This window comes from Bombina bombina, chromosome 4 (assembly GCF_027579735.1).
Source record: "Bombina bombina isolate aBomBom1 chromosome 4, aBomBom1.pri, whole genome shotgun sequence".
NCBI lineage: Eukaryota > Metazoa > Chordata > Amphibia > Anura > Bombinatoridae > Bombina > Bombina bombina.
The window spans coordinates 888,420,260-888,441,456 of record NC_069502.1 but is presented as its reverse complement, the minus strand read 5'-3'; the positions used below and the strand labels follow the sequence as shown (position 1 = coordinate 888,441,456).

The following is a 21,197-nucleotide window of genomic DNA, read 5'->3' as shown; positions in this document are numbered from 1 at the left end:
AGTGGGTCGAACGGACCTAGAACAAGAAGGTCTCGTCTCAAAGGTAGCTTCCATAGTGGAGCCGATGACATATTCACCAGATCTGCATACCAAGTCCTGCGTGGCCACGCAGGAGCTATCAAAATCACCGACGCCCTCTCCTGATTGATCCTGGCTACCAGCCTGGGGATGATAGGAAACGGCGGGAACACATAAGCTAGTTTGAAGGTCCAAGGTGCTACTAGTGCATCCACTAGAGCCGCCTTGGGATCCCTGGATCTGTACCCGTAGTAAGGAACTCTGAAGTTCTGACGAGAGGCCATCAGATCCATGTCTGGAATGCCCCACGGTTGAGTGACTTGGGCAAAGATTTCCGGATGGAGTTCCCACTCCCCCGGATGCAATGTCTGACGACTCAGAAAATCCGCTTCCCAATTTTCCACTCCTGGGATGTGGATAGCAGACAGGTGGCAGGAGTGAGACTCCGCCCATAGAATGATTTTGGTCACTTCTTCCATCGCTAGGGAACTCCTTGTTCCCCCCTGATGGTTGATGTATGAACTTGGCCCTCGCTAGCTGAGGCCAAGCTTTGAGAGCATTGAATATCGCTCTCAGTTCCAGAATATTTATCGGTAGAAGAGATTCTACCCGAGACCAAAGACCCTGAGCTTTCAGGGATCCCCAGACCGCGCCCCAGCCCATCAGACTGGCGTCGGTCGTGACAATGACCCACTCTGGTCTGCGGAAGGTCATCCCTTGTGACAGGTTGTCCAGGGACAGCCACCAACGGAATGAGTCTCTGGTCCTCTGATTTTCTTGTATCTTCGGAGACAAGTCTGAATAGTCCCCATTCCACTGACTGAGCATGAACAGTTGTAATGGTCTTAGATGAATGCGCACAAAAGGAACTATGTCCATTGCCGCTACCATCAAACCTATCACTTCCATGCACTGCGCTATGGAAGGAAGAGGAACGGAATGAAGTATCCGACAAGAGTCTAGAAGTTTTGTTTTTCTGGCTTCTGTCAGAAAAATCCTCATTTCTAAGGAGTCTATTATAGTTCCCAAGAAGGGAACCCTCGTTGACGGAGATAGAGAACTCTTTTCCACGTTCACTTTCCATCCGTGAGATCTGAGAAAGGCCAGGACAATGTCCGTGTGAGCCTTTACTTGAGGAAGGGACGACGCTCGAATCAGAATGTCGTCCAAGTAAGGTACTACAGCAATGCCCCTTGGTCTTAGCACCGCCAGAAGGGACCCTAGTACCTATGAGAAAATCCTAGGAGCAGTGGCTAATCCGAAAGAAAACGCCACGAACTGGAAATGCTTGTCCAGGAATGCAAACCTTAGGAACCGATGATGTTCCTTGTGGATAGGAATATGTAGATACGCATCCTTGAAATCCACCTTGGTCATGAATTGACCTTCCTGGATGGAAGGAAGAAGTGTTCGAATGGTTTCCATCTTGAACGATGGAACCTTGAGAAACTTGTTCAAGATCTTGAGATCTAAGATTGGTCTGAACGTTCCCTCTTTTTTGGGAACTATGAACAGATTGGAGTAGAACCCCATCCCTTGTTCTCCTAATGGAACAGGATGAATCACTCCCATTTTTAGCAGGTCTTCTACCCAATGTAAGAATGCCTGTCTTCTTATGTGGTCTGAAGACAACTGAGACCTGTGGAACCTCCCCCTTGGAGGAAGCCCCTTGAACTCCAGAGAATAACCTTGGGAGACTATTTCTAGCGCCCAAGGATCCAGAACATCTCTTGCCCAAGCCTGAGCGAAGAGAGAGAGTCTGCCCCCCACCAGATCCGGTCCCGGATCGGGGGCCCGCATTTCATGCTGTCTTGGTAGCAGTGGCAGGTTTCCTGGCCTGCTTTCCTTTGTTCCAGCCTTGCATAGGTCTCCAGGCTGGATTGGCTTGAGAAGTATTACCTTCCTGCTTAGAGGACGTAGCCCTTGGGGCTGATCCGTTTCTGCGAAAGGGACGAAACTTAGGTTTATTTTTGGTCTTGAAAAGACCTATCCTGAGGAAGGGCGTGGCCCTTGCCCCCAGTGATATCAGAGATAATCTCTTTCAAGTCAGGGCCAAAGAGTGTTTTCCCCTTGAAAGGAATGTCAAGCAATTTGTTCTTGGAAGACGCATCCGCTGCCCAAGATTTTAACCAAAGCGCTCTGCGCCACAATAGCAAACCCAGAATTTTTTCGCCGCTAACCTAGCCAATTGCAAGGTGGCGTCTAGGGTGAAAGAATTAGCCAATTTAAGAGCACGAATTCTGTCCATAATCTCCTCATAAGAAGAAGAATTACTAATAATCGCCTTTCCTAGCTCATCAAACTAGAAACACGCGGCTGCAGTGACAGGGACAATGCATGCAATTGGTTGTAGAAGGGAACCTTGCTGAACAAACATCTTTAGCAGACCTTCTAATTTTTTATCCATAGGATCTTGGAAAGCACAACTGTCTTCTATGGGTATAGTGGCGCGCTTGTGTAGAGTAGAAACCGCCCCCTCGACCTTGGGGACTGTCTGCCATCAGTCCTTTCTGGGGTCGACTATAAGAAAACAATTTTATAAATATGGGGGGAGGTACTAAAGGTATACCGGGCCTGTCCCATTCTTTACTAACAATGTACGCCACCCGCTTGGATATAGGAAAAGCTTCGGGGGGCCCCGGGGCCTCTAAGAACTTTTCCATTTTACATAGTGGTTCTGGAATGACCAGATAATCACAATCATCCAAATTGGATAACACCTCCTTAAGCAGAGCGCGGAGATGTTCCAACTTAAATTTAAAAGTAATCACATCAGGTTCAGCTTGTTGAGAAATGTTTCCTGAATCTGAAATTTCTCCCTCAGACAAAACCTCCCTGGCCCCCTCAGACTGGTGTAGGGGCCCTTCAGAAACCATATCATCAGCGTTCTCATGCTCTACAGAATTTTCTAAAACAGAGCAGTCGCGCTTTCGCTGATAAGTGGGCATATTGGCTAAAATGTTTTTGATAGAATTATCCATTACAGCCGTTAAATGTTGCATAGTAAGGAGTATTGGCGCACTAGATGTACTAGGGGCCTCCTGTATGGGCAAGACTGGTGTAGACGAAGGAGGGGATGATGCAGTACCATGCTTACTCCCCTCACTTGAGGAATCATCTTGGGCATCATTTTTACTAAATTTTTTTATGACATAAAATACATATAGTTAAATGAGAAGGAACCTTGGTTTCCCCACAGTCAGAACACAATCTATCTGGTAGTTCAGACATGTTAAACAGGCATAAACTTGATAACAAAGCACAAAAAACGTTTTAAAATAAAACCGTTACTGTCACTTTAAATTTTAAACTAAACACACTTTATTACTGCAATTGCGAAAAAGTATGAAGGAATTGTTCAAAATTCACCAAAATTTCACCACAGTGTCTTAAAGCCTTAAAAGTATTGCACACCAAATTTGGAAGCTTTAACCCTTAAAATAACGGAACCGGAGCCGTTTTTATATTTAACCCCTTTACAGTCCCTGGAATCTGCTTTGCTGAGACCCAACCAAGCCCAAAGGGGAATACGATACCAAATGATGCCTTCAGAAAGACTTTTCTATGTATCAGAGCTCCACACACATGCAGCTGCATGCCATGCTGTCCTCAAAAACAAGTGCGCCATACCGGCGCGAAAATGAGGCTCTGACTATGATTAGGGAAAGCCCCTAAAGAATAAGGTGTCTAAAACAGTGCCTGCCGATATAATCATATCAAAATACCCAGAATAAATGATTCCTCAAGGCTAAATATGTGTTAATAATGAATCAATTTAGCCCAGAAAAAGTCTACAGTCTTAATAAGCCCTTGTGAAGCCCTTATTTACTATCTTAATAAACATGGCTTACCGGATCCCATAGGGAAAATGACAGCTTCCAGCATTACATCGTCTTGTTAGAATGTGTCATACCTCAAGCAGTAAGAGACTGCACACTGTTCCCCCAACTGAAGTTAATTGCTCTCAACAGTCCTGTGTGGAACAGCCATGGATTTTAGTTACGGTGCTAAAATCATTTTCCTCATACAAACAGAAATCTTCATCTCTTTTCTGTTTCTGAGTAAATAGTACATACCAGCACTATTTTAAAATAACAAACTCTTGATTGAATAATAAAAACTACAGTTAAACACTAAAAAACTCTAAGCCATCTCCGTGGAGATGTTGCCTGTACAACGGCAAAGAGAATGACAGGGGTAGGCGGAGCCTAGGAGGGATCATGTGACCAGCTTTGCTGGGCTCTTTGCCATTTCCTGTTGGGGAAGAGAATATCCCACAAGTAAGGATGACGCCGTGGACCGGACACACCTATGTTGGAGAAATATTGTCTTGTTTCCAGCTTCCCTGATGTAGCTAGGTTAACGGCAGCGCTAGAGCTGCAATATTGTTTCATTGCAGGCTTTTCTACCTAGTGCTTTGTAACTTCTTTCTCCATTGCTTATCGATTTAGCAGGTAGTCATATGGAGCCTTCTCTATTAGTCTGTGCATGAGGGATGCAAGTTTTGCAGGAAACTCCTCAAGGTGCATTAGGCAGTTTTCTCCAGTCATATTGTAAAGTTGTTTCTTCTCCCCTCCAGAGTTCTTGTTATAATAAAGTGATGCTAAATGGTGTATCAGCTCTTTGTCCAGTTAGTGATATATGTCGAAGAGGTTCAGTAAGTCACATTGCTCTGACAGCACTGATAACCCGGCTCTTCCCGGGGGGGGAGGTGGATGCCTAGAAGTAGTAGGCCGCCGCCTTAGGCCTTTATGCTCCGATCTGAGCCCCCAGTGTCATAAAAACTGCCAGAAAAAGAGATATAGGGCCACAATAGCCAGCACTGTGGAGCTTTTTGTAAAATGTAATCTTATTCTTGCTGTTAAGAGGTAATAATTGGCGGATTACAAAGGATTCTGCTGGAGCCTACAGAAAGGGTTTCCTATCCAGAACACTGCTTGGACACGCCCCCCCGAAAAGTCAATTTTAAACTAAAACAAAAACACTGTAAAAAATATTTACCTGAAAATCCATTCAACTCAACTCAATATAATATTTATTTAAGACATATAAAATATAAATTATTTGTTTTGTATTGGCCACAGCAAAAGGAGATCAGGAAAATAAGCACCACTATGCTTTTCAAGAAGTGTAATCTTGAACTGATGTTGATGTACAAAACCATCTAAATTGTGCCAAAAAATGGCAATGATAAATGTTTTAAAATAATTAATTTGCAATACAATGCTTAATTGTTGACACATGATATGTTAATGTCCTCTTAAAGGGACGTGAAAATCCAAGTAAACTATTATCATGCTATTTTAAACAACTTTCCAATTTACCTTTATTATCTCATTTACTGTTCTCATTGTATCCTTTGTGTCTGCATCACAGGCTTGCTGTCAAATCATAACCCAATCAGTAGCACTGTTCTCCTTATTGTTGTGTGCTCCTGTGCTGGATAAAACCTTCAGCTGCTATATTTAGTGCAGGAGTGTGGGCAGGATCAATCGAGTTGCGATTTGACAACAACCCTGTGACAGGGGGGCTACAAAGAGGGAACCAAGAATCATTGTTGAAAAGCAATATATAATAAATAATTGGATTATTAAAAGGTGAGTGGTTGACTAATTGAGCACATAATACACACTAGGGAAAAAAGTTTACTGTCCCTTTAAATAGAATTTTTGCAGTGTATTGTTGTTTGGATTTCCTTTCATAAGCTTTGTAATTCGAATGTAATGGTCAATCAGTTCACAGCGCACTATTTTCCTATGCTCCCTAGCCACCTGCAAAACATATGGAGAACCAGCTAATTATAACCAAGGCATTTTCAAATATTGCACTTTGTTTTCTGACTGCAGTGTCCCTTTAAGACCGCTGCTGAAAATAAATACATTAACACCAAAGTAATGATCTAGAAATGAGGAAAGATAGCATCTCTAAGGGATCATTTAGATGTAATAGAAAAAAAAAATGGTTAAAACTAGAGATTAACACCAGAAATATTAGAAAATGTATTACCCTTCAGTAATTTTATAGGAAAGAATAACTCAAGGTACTTAGATAAAAAGGAAGATATGATTTATAAAATTCATTCAAAGATGATTCCAAAAGAAAATTGCTTTCATTACGCACTGCAGTAGGTATTCAAGAAACAATTCTTAAGGAGGCAATTTAATTATATACACCATAATGTATTTTCAATAATAATCTTTTTCTTTTCTTTTTTTATAACAGAAAAGAACTATCTGAAAATCACATACAATATAGATGGGTGATTTGTATCCTGGAATACAACTTATCTACAGAAAAATGGGAAAACATGTTTGTAAAATTGTGACCACAATTCAGAAGTCTCAGAAAAAAAATATGGCTGGTAGTCAGGCAAATACGACCTAGACAGAGGGTCTGGAATGTAGGAGGGCCCACTAGCAGTTAAGTGTGTGAGCCCCCGCCAAGTGAAGGACTTGTCCCTGGAATGGTGGGGTCTGTTGCTCTGGGGGCCATGGAATGTGGAATCTGGCTCTGGAGTTTGGGGGCCCTGTTTCTGACCCTTGAGGTTAAGGGCCTATCTCTGTAGGTTGGGGGCAGGGCAGGGAGGTGGCCATGCTCAATAGTCTATATTTGCATGTTTGTGGGTGTGGGGCCCTTCCCTAATTTTTGCCCAGGGCCCTGGTTGGTCTCAGTCTACCCCTAATGATAGGGGTTGCAAATAAATAACAAGGGAGAATTTCTAGATTTGTAATCTGATTATTTTAACTGTAATAGTACTCACTATATACAGAGATCCTGGACCATCTGGTCTATACATTTTAAAAGCTCCTGGGCTTCAATGACCTTAATAACATATATGTAACCAATCAAGAATTAAATCACATCAATTGCAACAAATCATATCTTGGTTGCAAAAATTGCACATTCCCATTTAAAGAATGCAAATCTTTAATCACATCAAAAAGAAGGCATCGCAATGGTGCATTATAATTGACACCTATTAATGGCCAATTCACTTGATAACCAGCATACTCACAAAGTGCTTAGCACCTGAAAGTGCAAAAAATGCCTCCTGAACCTTTTGGAGCCATTCAGTTAGCTCAACCTCCTGTAACTCTGGAGAACTCAAAGGTCCTACTCTGAACGTTCCACAACTCAGCTGTATTACCGGAACCTCAATATTATTAGTATGCTGCCAAGTTAATACAATGGCAATTGACAAATAAAAGCATGCTGACAGTGTCTGAAAAGAGTATAGACTTTAATAAAAATGTAAACAACAAATCACAACGCGTTTCTCAGTATTTATCTACTGTTTCTTCAGGTGAATAACAAATGTTTATTACAGCACAACTTTATAGTGTTAACACTGTGTCAAATGGGGGTGAACTGTGCATACGTTTCATTCCATTTGAATCATATATGATGTGGTAAAATCTTATAGGTTTAGAGCTTACCAAATGACTAGATACGTATTCTAGGGGATCCAATCCCACAATCCTAAAATAAGACAAATGACAGTCATTACACTAATTCATAATACTATAAACAGAGAACAAGCTTTCACACTTGCTTGCTAAGTACGCGTGCGCATGATAAATGTAACCACTTTACCCCTCAACATATTCATTAAAACCAACAATTCATTGCCGCTCTTTAATCAGCCTGTGCCGGGGCAAAATGTGCATGCGTACTAATCAAGTGACGTATCACTGCTCCATAGATTAAAATGTACCTATCATTATTTCCTTAAAGGGACATGAAACCCAAATTTTTTCTTTCATGATTTAGAAAGAGCATGTGCTTTTAAACAACTTTCCAATATACTTCTATTATTTAATTTGCTTCCTTATCTTGTAATCCTTTGCTGAAAAGTTTATCTATGTAAGTTCAGGAGCAGCAAAGAACCTAGGTACTAGCTGCTGATTGGTGACTGCATATATATACCGATTGTCATTGTTCTCAGTTAGAAACCAGTAGTGCATTGTTGCTCCTTCAACAAATGATACCAAGAGAATGAAGCACACTGGAAAATAGAAGTAAACTGGAAAGCTGTTTAAAATTGTATGTTCTACCTAAATCATGAAAGAAATTTGTTGTGTTTCAAGTCCCTAATGTATCCAATTCTTTGTTATAATTTATCTGTATCCCTGCAATTGAAATGACAGGTAAGGATTCGCACACGTTTCAATAGCCCCCTGTAGCCACATAATATACATAAATCCAATCAGAGGTTGATCTCTTGCATAAAAACCTTTCAAGACGTGACCAATCATATCTCACTCAAAACAATATTCTTAAACTAGCCATAAGTCAACCTTTTACAATAATATATATAAAACAAATAAATAAAATGAAATACAATCTCATAACACAATACAGGTAATCATATAATATACCAGTGAACCAACTGGTGTCAACAAAAAGTGACATAACTGGTGTCAGCAAAAAAAGTGACATATACTTTAACTACATATGTGTACATTAAGTAAGCTGATCCTATATCGGATCAAAATAAAAATACATAAACTGTGCCAAAAAGTATAATAAAAACTGCTAGGTCCTAATATTACTATTTCCAGTGAATACGTGTGACAACATAGTGACAAAATCATAGCTATAACCTAATTAGTGTATATTAACTACCAATGCAACTTAGTAACCTATTCACCCATGACTGACTATTTGCAAATGATTGAAGGCTAAGCTCAAGAGTTCAAATCCAGTTACCACACTAGAATGTCAACAAAGAAGTCCCCCTGCAGCCTCTACCCCCAAGGGCTGTAAATAAAGAGGTATAGAGGGTTTAACTATGTGGCAATCTGATTGCCCTGTTCCCTATATTAGGACTTGCAGCAATACAAAACAAACAATTAGACACAGTACATTACTGCTGACGCGTTTCACTCCTTTGAAAAAGCACCCAGCGAAATGCAAAATGTATTGGGTCTAATGGTGGGATGAGCACCAGAGGAAATTAAATAAACCACTTTTAAATCATAGTGTTCCTAGGAATGGAGTATGTTGCTATGAAGGCAGAGCCAATAACTTTAGGATTTTCCCAACTGAACTAATCATGAACACTTGGAGTTGCAATAGATATATTAATTTATGCCATATAGAAACTTGTTCGATATGGAAGCGGAAGACGCTTATTCTATTTGGTCTACACAAAAATATTGACATCTCAGCCTTTAATGATTAGTAGCTGGGTTGTGAAACGGTGAGAGTAGGACATTTGAGATTGCCAGAGTTACCGGAGGTTGAGCTAACTGAACATCTCCAAAAAGTTCAGGAGGCATTTTCAGTACTTTCAGTGATAAGCACTTTGTGAGTATGCTGGTTATCGAGTTAATTGTCAATGAAAATGCAGCATCACAACACCTTTGATGTGATTACAGATTTGTATGCCCAGAGATGAATGAAGAAGTATTAGCAGCCGCTTCATCAACCAATTGAAGATCTAGAATTGGACTTTACAACACAGTATTGTTTCTCAAAGCTGAGTATTGCTCTCTTTCCCCCCTTCCTCACCTTTTTTTATATATACCTGTATATATATATATATATATATATATATATATATATATATATATATATATATATATTTCTCCAACATAGGTGTGTCCGGTCCACGGCGTCATCCTTACTTGTGGGATATTCTCTTCCCCAACAGGAAATGGCAAAGAGCCCAGCAAAGCTGGTCACATGATCCCTCCTAGGCTCCGCCTACCCCAGTCATTCTCTTTGCCGTTGTACAGGCAACATCTCCACGGAGATGGCTTAGAGTTTTTTAGTGTTTAACTGTAGTTTTTCATTATTCAATCAAGAGTTTGTTATTTTCAAATAGTGCTGGTACGTACTATTTACTCAGAAACAGAAAAGAGATGAAGAATTCTGTTTGTATGAGGAAAATGATTTTAGCAACCGTAACTAAAATCCATGGCTGTTCCACACAGGACTGTTGAGAGCATTAACTTCAGTTGGGGGAACAGTTTGCAGTCTTTGCTGCTTGAGGTATGACACATTCTAACAAGACGATGTAATGCTGGAAGCTGTCATTTTCCCTATGGGATCCGGTAAGCCATGTTTATTACGATTGTAAATAAGGGCTTCACAAGGGCTTATTTAGACTGTAGACATTTTTTGGGCTAAATCGATTGATATTAACACTTATTTAGCCTTGAGGAATCATTTATTCTGGGTATTTTGATATAATAATATCGGCAGACACCTTATTCTTTAGGGGCTTTCCCAAAGCATAGGCAGAGTCTCATTTTCGCGCCGGTGTTGCGCACTTGTTTTTGAGAGGCATGGCATGCAGTCGCATGTGAGAGGAGCTCTGATACTTATAAAAGACTTCTGAAGGCATCATTTGGTATCGTATTCCCCTTGGGTTTGGTTGGGTCTCAGCAAAGCAGATACCAGGGACTGTAAAGGGGTTAAAGCTTAAAACGGCTCCGGTTCCGTTATTTTAAGGGTTAAAGCTTCCAAATTTGGTGTGCAATATTTTCAAGGCTTTAAGACACTGTGGTGAAAGTTTGGTGAATTTTGAACAATTCCTTCATGTTTTTTCGCAATTGCAGTAATAAAGTGTGTTCAGTTTAAAATTTAAAGTGACAGTAACGGTTTTATTTCAAAACGTTTTTTGTACTTTCTTATCAAGTTTATGCCTGTTTAACATGTCTGAACTACCAGATAGACTGTGTTCTGAATGTGGGGAAGCCAGAATTCCTATTCATTTAAATAAATGTGATTTATGTGATAATGACAATGATGCCCAAGATGATTCCTCAAGTGAGGGGAGTAAGCATGGTACTGCATCATTCCCTCCTTCGTCTACACGAGTCTTGCCCACTCAGGAGGCCCCTAGTACATCTAGCGCGCCAATACTCCTTACTATGCAACAATTAACGGCTGTAATGGATAATTCTGTCAAAAACATTTTAGCCAAAATGAACCCTGTTCAGCGTAAGCGTGGATGCTCTGTTTTAGTTACTGAAGAGCATGACGACGCTGATATTAATATCTCTGAAGGGCCCCTAACCCAATCTGAGGGGGCCAGGGAGGTTTTGTCTGAGGGAGAAATTATTGATTTAGGGAATATTTCTCAGCAGGCTGAATCTGATGTGATTACTTTTAAATTTAAATTGGAACATCTCCGCATTTTGCTTAAGGAGGTATTATCCACTCTGGATGATTGTGAAAATTTGGTCATCCCAGAGAAACTATGTAAAATGGACAAGTTCCTAGAGGTGCCGGGGCTCCCAGAAGCTTTTCCTATACCCAAGCGGGTGGCGGACATTGTTAATAAAGAATGGGAAAGGCCCGGTATTCCTTTCGTCCCTCCCCCCATATTTAAAAAATTGTTTCCTATGGTCGACCCCAGAAAGGACTTATGGCAGTCAGTCCCCAAGGTCGAGGGAGCGGTTTCTACTTTAAACAAACGCACCACTATTCCCATAGAGGATAGTTGTGCTTTCAAAGATCCTATGGATAAAAAATTAGAAGGTTTGCTTAAAAAGATGTTTGTTCAGCAGGGTTACCTTCTACAACCCATTTCATGCATTGTCCCTGTCACTACAGCCGCATATTTCTGGTTTGATGAACTGATTAAGGTGCTCGATAGTGACTCGCCTCCTTATGAGGAGATTATGGACAGAGTCAATGCTCTCAAATTGGCTAATTCTTTCACTCTTGACGCCTCTTTGCAATTGGCTAAGTTAGCGGCTAAGAATTCTGGGTTTGCTATTGTGGCGCGCAGAGCGCTTTGGTTGAAATCTTGGTCGGCTGATGCGTCTTCCAAGAACAAGCTACTAAACATTCCTTTCAAGGGGAAAACGCTGTTTGGTCCTGACTTGAAAGAGATTATCTCTGATATCACTGGGGGTAAGGGCCATGCCCTTCCTCAGGATCGGCCTTTCAAGGCAAAAAATAGACCTAATTTTCGTCCCTTTCGTAAAAACGGACCAGCCCAAGGTGCTACGTCCTCTAAGCAAGAAGGTAATACTTCTCAGACCAAGCCAGCTTGGAGACCAATGCAAGGCTGGAACAAGGGAAAGCAGGCAAAGAAACCTGCCACTGCTACCAAGACAGCATGAAATGTTGGCCCCCGATCCGGGACCGGATCTGGTGGGGGGCAGACTCTCTCTCTTCGCTCAGGCTTGGGCAAGAGATGTTCTGGATCCTTGGGCGCTAGAAATAGTCTCCCAGGGTTATCTTCTGGAATTCAAGGGACTTCCCCCAAGGGGAAGGTTCCACAGGTCTCAGTTGTCTTCAGACCACATAAAAAGACAGGCGTTCTTGCTCTGCGTAGAAGACCTGTTAAAAATGGGAGTGATTCATCCTGTTCCATTGAGAGAACAAGGGATGGGGTTCTACTCCAATCTGTTCATAGTTCCCAAAAAAGAGGGAACATTCAGACCAATCCTAGATCTCAAGATCTTAAACAAATTTCTCAAGGTCCCATCTTTCAAGATGGAAACCATTCGAACTATCCTTCCTTCCATCCAGGAAGGTCAATTCATGACCACGGTGGATTTAAAGGATGCGTATCTACATATTCCTATCCACAAGGAACATCATCGGTTCCTAAGGTTTGCATTCCTGGACAAACATTACCAGTTCGTGGCGCTTCCTTTCGGATTAGCCACTGCTCCAAGGATTTTCACAAAGGTACTAGGGTCCCTTCTAGCTGTGCTAAGACCAAGGGGCATTGCAGTAGTACCTTACCTGGACGACATTCTGATTCAAGCGTCGTCCCTCCCTCGAGCAAAGGCTCACACGGACATCGTCCTGGCTTTTCTCAGATCGCACGGCTGGAAAGTGAACGTGGAAAAGAGTTCTCTATCCCCGTCAACAAGGGTTCCCTTCTTGGGAACAATTATAGACTCCTCAGAAATGAGGATTTTTCTAACAGAGGCCAGAAAGACAAAGCTCCTGGACTCTTGTCGAATACTTCATTCCGTTCCTCTTCCTTCCGTAGCTCAGTGCATGGAAGTGATCGGGTTGATGGTAGCGGCAATGGACATAGTTCCTTTTGCGCGCATTCATCTAAGACCGTTACAACTGTGCATGCTCAGTCAGTGGAATGGGGACTATACAGACTTGTCTCCAAAGATACAAGTAAATCAGAGGACCAGAGACTCACTCCGTTGGTGGCTGTCCCTGGACAACCTGTCACGAGGGATGACATTCCACAGACCAGAGTGGGTCATTGTCACGACCGACGCCAGTCTGATGGGCTGGGGCGCGGTCTGGGGATCCCTGAAAGCTCAGGGTCTTTGGTCTCGGGAAGAATCTCTTCTACCGATAAATATTCTGGAACTGAGAGCGATATTCAATGCTCTCAAGGCTTGGCCTCAGCTAGCGAGGACCAAGTTCATACGGTTTCAATCAGACAACATGACGACTGTTGCGTATATCAACCATCAGGGGGGAACAAGGAGTTCCCTAGCGATGGAAGAAGTGACCAAGATCATTCTATGGGCGGAGTCTCACTCCTGCCACCTGTCTGCTATCCACATCCCGGGAGTGGAAAATTGGGAAGCGGATTTTCTGAGTCGTCAGACATTGCATCCGGGGGAGTGGGAACTCCATCCGGAAATCTTTGCCCAAGTCACTCAACTTTGGGGCATTCCAGACATGGATCTGATGGCCTCTCGTCAGAACTTCAAAGTTCCTTGCTACGGGTCCAGATCCAGGGATCCCAAGGCGGCTCTAGTGGATGCACTAGTAGCACCTTGGACCTTCAAACTAGCTTATGTGTTCCCGCCGTTTCCTCTCATCCCCAGGCTGGTAGCCAGGATCAATCAGGAGAGGGCGTCGGTGATCTTGATAGCTCCTGCGTGGCCACGCAGGACTTGGTATGCAGATCTGGTGAATATGTCATCGGCTCCACCTTGGAAGCTACCTTTGAGACGAGACCTTCTTGTTCAGGGTCCGTTCGAACATCCGAATCTGGTTTCACTCCAGCTGACTGCTTGGAGATTGAACGCTTGATTTTATCGAAGCGAGGTTTCTCAGATTCTGTTATCGATACTCTTGTTCAGGCCAGAAAGCCTGTAACTAGAAAGATTTACCATAAAATTTGGAAAAAATATATCTGTTGGTGTGAATCTAAAGGATTCCCTTGGGACAAGGTTAGGATTCCTAGGATTCTATCCTTCCTTCAAGAAGGATTGGAAAAAGGATTATCGGCAAGTTCCCTGAAGGGACAGATTTCTGCCTTGTCGGTGTTACTTCACAAAAAACTGGCAGCTGTGCCAGATGTTCAAGCCTTTGTTCAGGCTCTGGTTAGAATCAAGCCTGTTTACAAACCTTTGACTCCTCCTTGGAGTCTCAATTTAGTTCTTTCCGTTCTTCAGGGGGTTCCGTTTGAACCCTTACATTCCGTTGATATTAAGTTATTATCTTGGAAAGTTTTGTTTTTAGTTGCAATTTCTTCTGCTAGAAGAGTTTCAGAATTATCTGCTCTGCAGTGTTCTCCTCCTTATCTGGTGTTCCATGCAGATAAGGTGGTTTTACGTACTAAACCTGGTTTTCTTCCAAAAGTTGTTTCTAACAAAAACATTAACCAGGAGATTATCGTACCTTCTCTGTGTCCAAAACCAGTTTCAAAGAAGGAACGCTTGTTGCACAATTTGGATGTTGTTCGCGCTCTAAAATTCTATTTAGATGCTACAAAGGATTTTAGACAAACATCTTCCCTGTTTGTTGTTTATTCAGGTAAAAGGAGAGGTCAAAAAGCAACTTCTACCTCTCTCTCTTTTTGGATTAAAAGCATCATCAGATTGGCTTACGAGACTGCCGGACGGCAGCCTCCCGAAAGAATCACGGCTCATTCCACTAGGGCTGTGGCTTCCACATGGGCCTTCAAGAACGAGGCTTCTGTTGATCAGATATGTAGGGCAGCGACTTGGTCTTCTCTGCACACTTTTACCAAATTTTACAAGTTTGATACTTTTGCTTCTTCTGAGGCTATTTTTGGGAGAAAGGTTTTGCAAGCCGTGGTGCCTTCCATTTAGGTGACCTGATTTGCTCCCTCCCTTCATCCGTGTCCTATAGCTTTGGTATTGGTTCCCACAAGTAAGGATGACGCCGTGGACCGGACACACCTATGTTGGAGAAAACAGAATTTATGTTTACCTGATAAATTTCTTTCTCCAACGGTGTGTCCGGTCCACGGCCCGCCCTGGTTTTTTAATCAGGTCTGATAATTTATTTTCTTTAACTACAGTCACCACGGTACCATATGGTTTCTCCTATGCTATTATTCCTCCTTAACGTCGGTCGAATGACTGGGGTAGGCGGAGCCTAGGAGGGATCATGTGACCAGCTTTGCTGGGCTCTTTGCCATTTCCTGTTGGGGAAGAGAATATCCCACAAGTAAGGATGACGCCGTGGACCGGACACACCGTTGGAGAAAGAAATTTATCAGGTAAACATAAATTCTGTTATATATATATATATATATCTGTATATATATATATATATATATATATGTATAACATTGTGGGGAGTGGTTTACTTTGTGAGACTTTTGAATGTATGTACTGTTCATTGATGATTCATATACATTTTGGAATATCCAATGTATTTGTTTCTAATCTTTATACAGATTTTGTACATTTAGTGGTGCATTCAGTGGGGAAACGTTTATTTTATTTTCATACGTTTTTTCCATTTAAAGCATCACTTTGGAGTTATACATTTTCTTTCTATACATTATTAACAGTACAACTATATTTTAGTAGCATGTTTTAGAAGACAAATTAGTTTGAGGTAGATATGTGCATTTGGATCCTTTGTGAGGTTAGAAATGTGGAAGTAGGCGACAGTTAGTGACAATTGGCTCTTTTTGGAGCTGGATTTACTCTTGTGAAAGATCACCACACTAAGATCTGTGCAAATCCAGATCTTAGTGTTGTGATCTTTCAAAGGAATAAATCCAGCTCCAAAAAGAGCTGACCGGCACGAGTGGCCACCAACTTCCGTATTCGTATCCTCGCGAAATATCCGAATGCACATACAGTATCTAGTTTTAGGTTTATTCTAGACTATTTGATGGTAGAACAGCCAAGAGGTTAGAGGAAGGATCAATTATTTGATTGCTAAGCTATATAATAATTCACACAGCGTCTGTTCCCAAATATACACAACAAAACAGGTCACATCAAGAGATGGATGTTGGGGGAATGTTACAGTACAGAGATGTCAATTTTGTTCTCATTCAGATTGGCATCAGTACATGACCTGTCACACTGTGTGAAGGAAACAACGTAGGCAGGTACTGCAAATACTAAAACAGAATAAAACTGACTCTTACCATGGGGTACGATTGTCTGTATAGCCTTGGCGGGAGATCTTACATTCCAAATGGTCAAGGTGCCATCTGAATGGCTGCAGATGAACTGTTTTCCTTCATGGTGCCAAGCCACAGAATGGATAGCCTGCGGAAAGGGCATAGTATATTATTATCATTAATAAGCAAAACATAGAAATACATGTGACAGCAGATAAGGACCATAAATGGGCCCATCAAGTCTGCCCATATTTCCCATAACCTTAAAGGCGCAGTAAAGTCCAAATTAAACTTTCATGACGAAGACAGAGGATATGATTTTAAAGAACTTTACAATATACTTATATCTTCAAATTTGTATTATTTTCTTGGTATCATTTGTTGAAGAGCATACTTAGGTAGGCTCAGGGGCAGCAATGCACTGCTGGGAGGTAGCTGGCGATTGGTGATTGCATCTGTTTGCTTCTTGCCATTGATTCAGCCGATGTGTTCAGCTAGCTCCTGAGACTACTTTTCAACAAAGAACACCAAGAGAACAAAGCAACTGTGATAATAGAAGTAAAATGGAAAGTTGTTAACAATTGCACGCTCTGTTTGAAACATACAAGTTTAATGTTCCTTTAATAAGATTGTAAAATAGCCTTACAGTTATACCAGGCATTCTTAATTTCTCCCACAGTGCTTGTCATTACCACCTCTAATGGAAGTTTATTTCATGAATTAATCACCCTCTGTGAAGAAGCAGTTCTGCAAATTACCCCTGAACCTGCTACCCTTCAACTTGAGATCATTGTTCTCGGGTTGCTCTTTGTGCATAGAAAAAAAAATCATAATAATGCATAAAGTAAGCAACCCAGCAAGTGCATTTTAAAAACTGGAAATTAATCTCAAAATGTAATTGACCATTATATATTTAATGGTACAAATTAAAAGAAAAAAAACTTTTTTTTTTTTTTAATTTACCTGGTTTTCCAGTATTTTTATGAAAATGTTGGTTACTTTTTTTCCATTGCCCCAAAGCTCCGTAAACCATGACCTACAATATGTTATACAGCAATTGTTTGATCAGTGCAGGATCTCATTTCTTTCTGTCTCTAGATGGCCACACAAAAAACTCTATGGTAATATTCACTGTTTGTCCCTGAACTGCAAAACAATGCTGATATTGCTAACAAATATACTTTTAAAACATTTATTTAGAATGCAGACCATTTGAAATCTAGTAATAAATGAGACATTGGGCTCAATGTAATAAGCAGTTTATGCTGCTTTGGAGTCCTTGCGGGGATCAAGACAGCTGCTTCTTACACTCTCCGTCACCTCTCAGTTAGCATATAGAAATCACTCCAAACTCCTTCTTTCTCTCGTGCAGTTAGTCATGCAAGAGAAGGAGGAGGCTTTTCACACTGAAGTGAGTGTGTAATGATATATATGGACAGCTGACGTACAGTATCCTCTGCCCGTTCGATGCAAAGCAGTAAGGACAGGTTCCAAAATCGTGAAACTTGTCCGCACAGGTCTTAGTACATGCGGCACCTTACTTATTGCAAAAATTCCATGCTCTTCTTTCTTACAGTCAATCGACAACAGCAGTCACACAGTGAGCTCACAGGCAGTATCAGCTTGGGACCAGCAGTGCTCTCTGGCTCCTGGGCGGTACTTTAACCCCTTTGAAGAGTTTAAACACATAGCACTGCAGGCAGGAAGGGCGTGGTAGAGCACCTCATTTCAACAGCATCCTTTCTGACTGTTTGTGATCAGCACCACATAGCAGAAGGAGATGCTTCTCTATGAATGGAAGTCAACCTTTCCCCTTAGCTAGTGTGCACAAGAGCATAAGAGCAGTCTTCCTGTACAAATATGGTGGTAGGTTTCTCAATATAGTAACAATGTGCCCATCTTGGAAATTCTGCCACAATATTGTAAAGGGAAGTCCATGCACTTTCCTTAAACGTTAAGTTTAAGGGTCCCCTAGACATGCAGGAGCATGTGATTTAAAAAATACCTTAAAGTGATGGTAAATGCTAGCGTTTGTGAAATGCTAGGATTTACCAGAGCTACAAATAAAGGAAACTTTCAATCTTGAAGTATTTTATATTTCATGCTGAAAGTTCCTTTATTTGTCTGCATAATTCACCACGATGAGCGCCTCAGGCCATCCGCAGCAGAACGCTATTTTTTAAATGAGGTGACATTTCCACCAATAGCCGCGCGGGCAAGCTGGCATTATGCCGGATAGCTTGCACGCTATTGGGTAAGATCACCTCACTGCAAAATAGCGTTCTGCCGCGGGCGGCCTGAAGCGCTCAGTGTGGCGAACGCTGCCGACAAATAACATAAATTATGCTTACCTGATAATTTAATTTCCATCTGTGGGAGGAGAGTCCACTGCTTCATTCATTACTTGTGGGAATTAAGAACCACCAGGAGGAGGCAAAGACACCCCAGCCAAAGGCTTAAATACCTCCCCCACTCCCCTCATCCCCCAGTCATTCTGCCAAGGGAACAAGGAACAGTAGGAGAAATATCAGGGTATAAATGGTGCCAGAAGAATAATTTTAAATTCAGGTCCGCCAACCAGGCGGGAGCAGTGGACTTTCCTCCCACAGATGGAAATTAAATTATCAGGTAAGCATAATTAATGTTTTACATCTTAATGGGAGGAGAGTCCACTGCTTAATTCATTAAGAGGAGGCCACAGCCCTAGTTGAGTGAGCCATAATCCTCTGAGGAGGCTTATGTCCCGCTGTCTCATAGGCCAGACGAATAATTCTCCTCAACCAAAAGGACAGTGAAATGGAAGAGGCCCTCTGCCCTCGAAGTTTCCCTAAATACACCACAAATAAGGACGAAGTCTGTCTGAAATCCTTCGTGGCCTGAAGATAAAACTTCAAGGCTCAAACCACATCAAAGTTATGAAGTAACCATTCCTTAGGCGAAGAAGAGTTAGGACACAAGGAAGAAACTACTATCTAATGATTGATGTTACGATCAGACACCACCTTGGGAAGAAATCCCAAACCAGTGTGAAGCACAGCCTTATCAGCGTAAAAAAACAGGTAAGGAGGCTCATGTTGCAAGGCCGCTAACTCAGATACTCTGGGAGCCGATGCAATAGCCAGAAGAAACAGAACCTTCCAGGAAAGAATCTTAATGTCAAGTGCATGCATAGGTTTAAAAGGAACCCTTTGCAAAACCTTAAGAACCAAGTTCAAGCTCCAAGGGGGAGCCGAAGGTCTAAAAATCAGTCTGATTCTGGACAGAGTGTGAACAAAGGACTGAATATCAGGAAGCTCCGCTAGCTTCTTTTGTAACAGAACCGATAAGGCCGAAATCTGTTCCTTTAAGGAACTAGCAGCAAGGCACTTATCCAGAACATCTTGAAGAAAAGCCAGAATCCTGGATACCTTAATCTTGTGCCAGGGATATCCATGTTCCTCAAACCAGGATAAATAGGTCCTCCACACCATATGATAAATGCGACGAGTGACCGGTTTCCTGGCCTGAATAAGAGTATCAATAACTCTCCCTCGAAAACCCTCTCTTGGCCAAGACTAGGCATTCAATCTCCACGCAGTCAGCCTCCGATAATAGAGATTTTGGTGGAGATTAGGACCCTGAACCAGCATATCTCTGCGACAGGGTAACCTCCGTGGAGGAGACAACAACATTCTCATCAGATCCGCAAACCACGTTCTCCGTGGCCACAACGGAGCAATCAGGATGGTCAAAGCTTGCTCCTGTTTGATGCGGGCCACCACTCGAGGGAGACATGGCAATGGGAGAAATATGTAAATTAGGTTGAACTCCCAGGGGACTGCCAAGGCATCTATCAGTTCTGCCTGGGGATCCCTGGACTGCGACCCGTATCTGGGTAGCTTGAAGTTGAGTCTGGACGCCATGAGGTCTATCTCCGGCATCTCCCATCTGTTGCAGATCTCCGCAAACACCTCGGGATGGAGAGACTATTCCCCTGGATGAAACAATTGTCTTCGGAGAAAATCCGCTTCCCAGTTGTCCACACCCGGAATGTGGATCGCTGAGAGCGAACAGTTGTGAGTCTCTGTCCATTCCAGAATCAGATATACTTCCCTCATGGCAAGGGAGCTCCTTGCCGCCCCCCTGATGGTTTATGTAAGCTACAGAGGTAATGTTGTCCGACTGGAATCTGATGAATCGGGACGACCCCAAGGGGGGCCAAGCCCTCAGAGCGTTGAATATCGCATGAAGTTCCAGAATATTTATTGGTAGAGTTGACTCCTCTCGAGTCCACCTGCCCTGTGCCCTTCTAGCACCCCAAACAGCTACCCATCCTTACAGACTTGCGTCCGTGGTCACAATCTCCCAGGATGGCCTCAAGAAGGATGTCCCCTGAGACAGCTGTCCCGGACAGATCCACCAAGAGAGGGATTCCCTCACTCGGTTGTCTAGAGATATCTGTTGGGATAGATCTGAGTGATCACTGTTCCATTGTCTCAACATGAATAACTGAAGAGGTCGGAGATGGAACCTGGTGAATGGAATGACATTGATGCTGGATACTAAGAGCCCAATCATCTCTATACACTTGGCCACAGATGATCTTGAGGAGGTCTGAAGGGCAAGACAGCTGGACGCAATCTTGGAACGTCTCTGATCTGTCATAAATATCTTCATGGATATGGAATCTATTATTGTACCCAGGAACTCCATCGTGTTGCTGGGAACCAGAGAACTCTTTCCCTCGTTTATCTTCCATCTGTGGGAATGAAGGAGAAGAAGAAGAGCCCTCGAATGGTCCTCCGCGAGACCGCAGGACGAAGCCTGGACCAGAATATCGTCCAGATAAGGAGCCACTGGCTCTCGCTACTGCGAGCAGCGCTCCCAGAACCTTCGGAAAGACTCTTGGAGCCGTCGC

General features: G+C 42.4%; 1 protein-coding gene across 2 annotated transcripts in view; it reads right to left on the bottom strand.

Annotated features, from left to right (window-relative positions):
- STXBP5 (syntaxin binding protein 5) overlaps positions 1 to 21,197 on the bottom strand; it is a 1,442,716-nt gene that overhangs the window by 476,393 nt on the left and 945,126 nt on the right. For both annotated transcript variants that reach the window (XM_053711794.1, XM_053711795.1), the window contains exon 8: positions 16,325 to 16,448. In XM_053711794.1, coding sequence (XP_053567769.1) covers positions 16,325 to 16,448 — 124 coding nt within the window. The remainder of the gene's footprint in view (positions 1 to 16,324; positions 16,449 to 21,197) is intronic.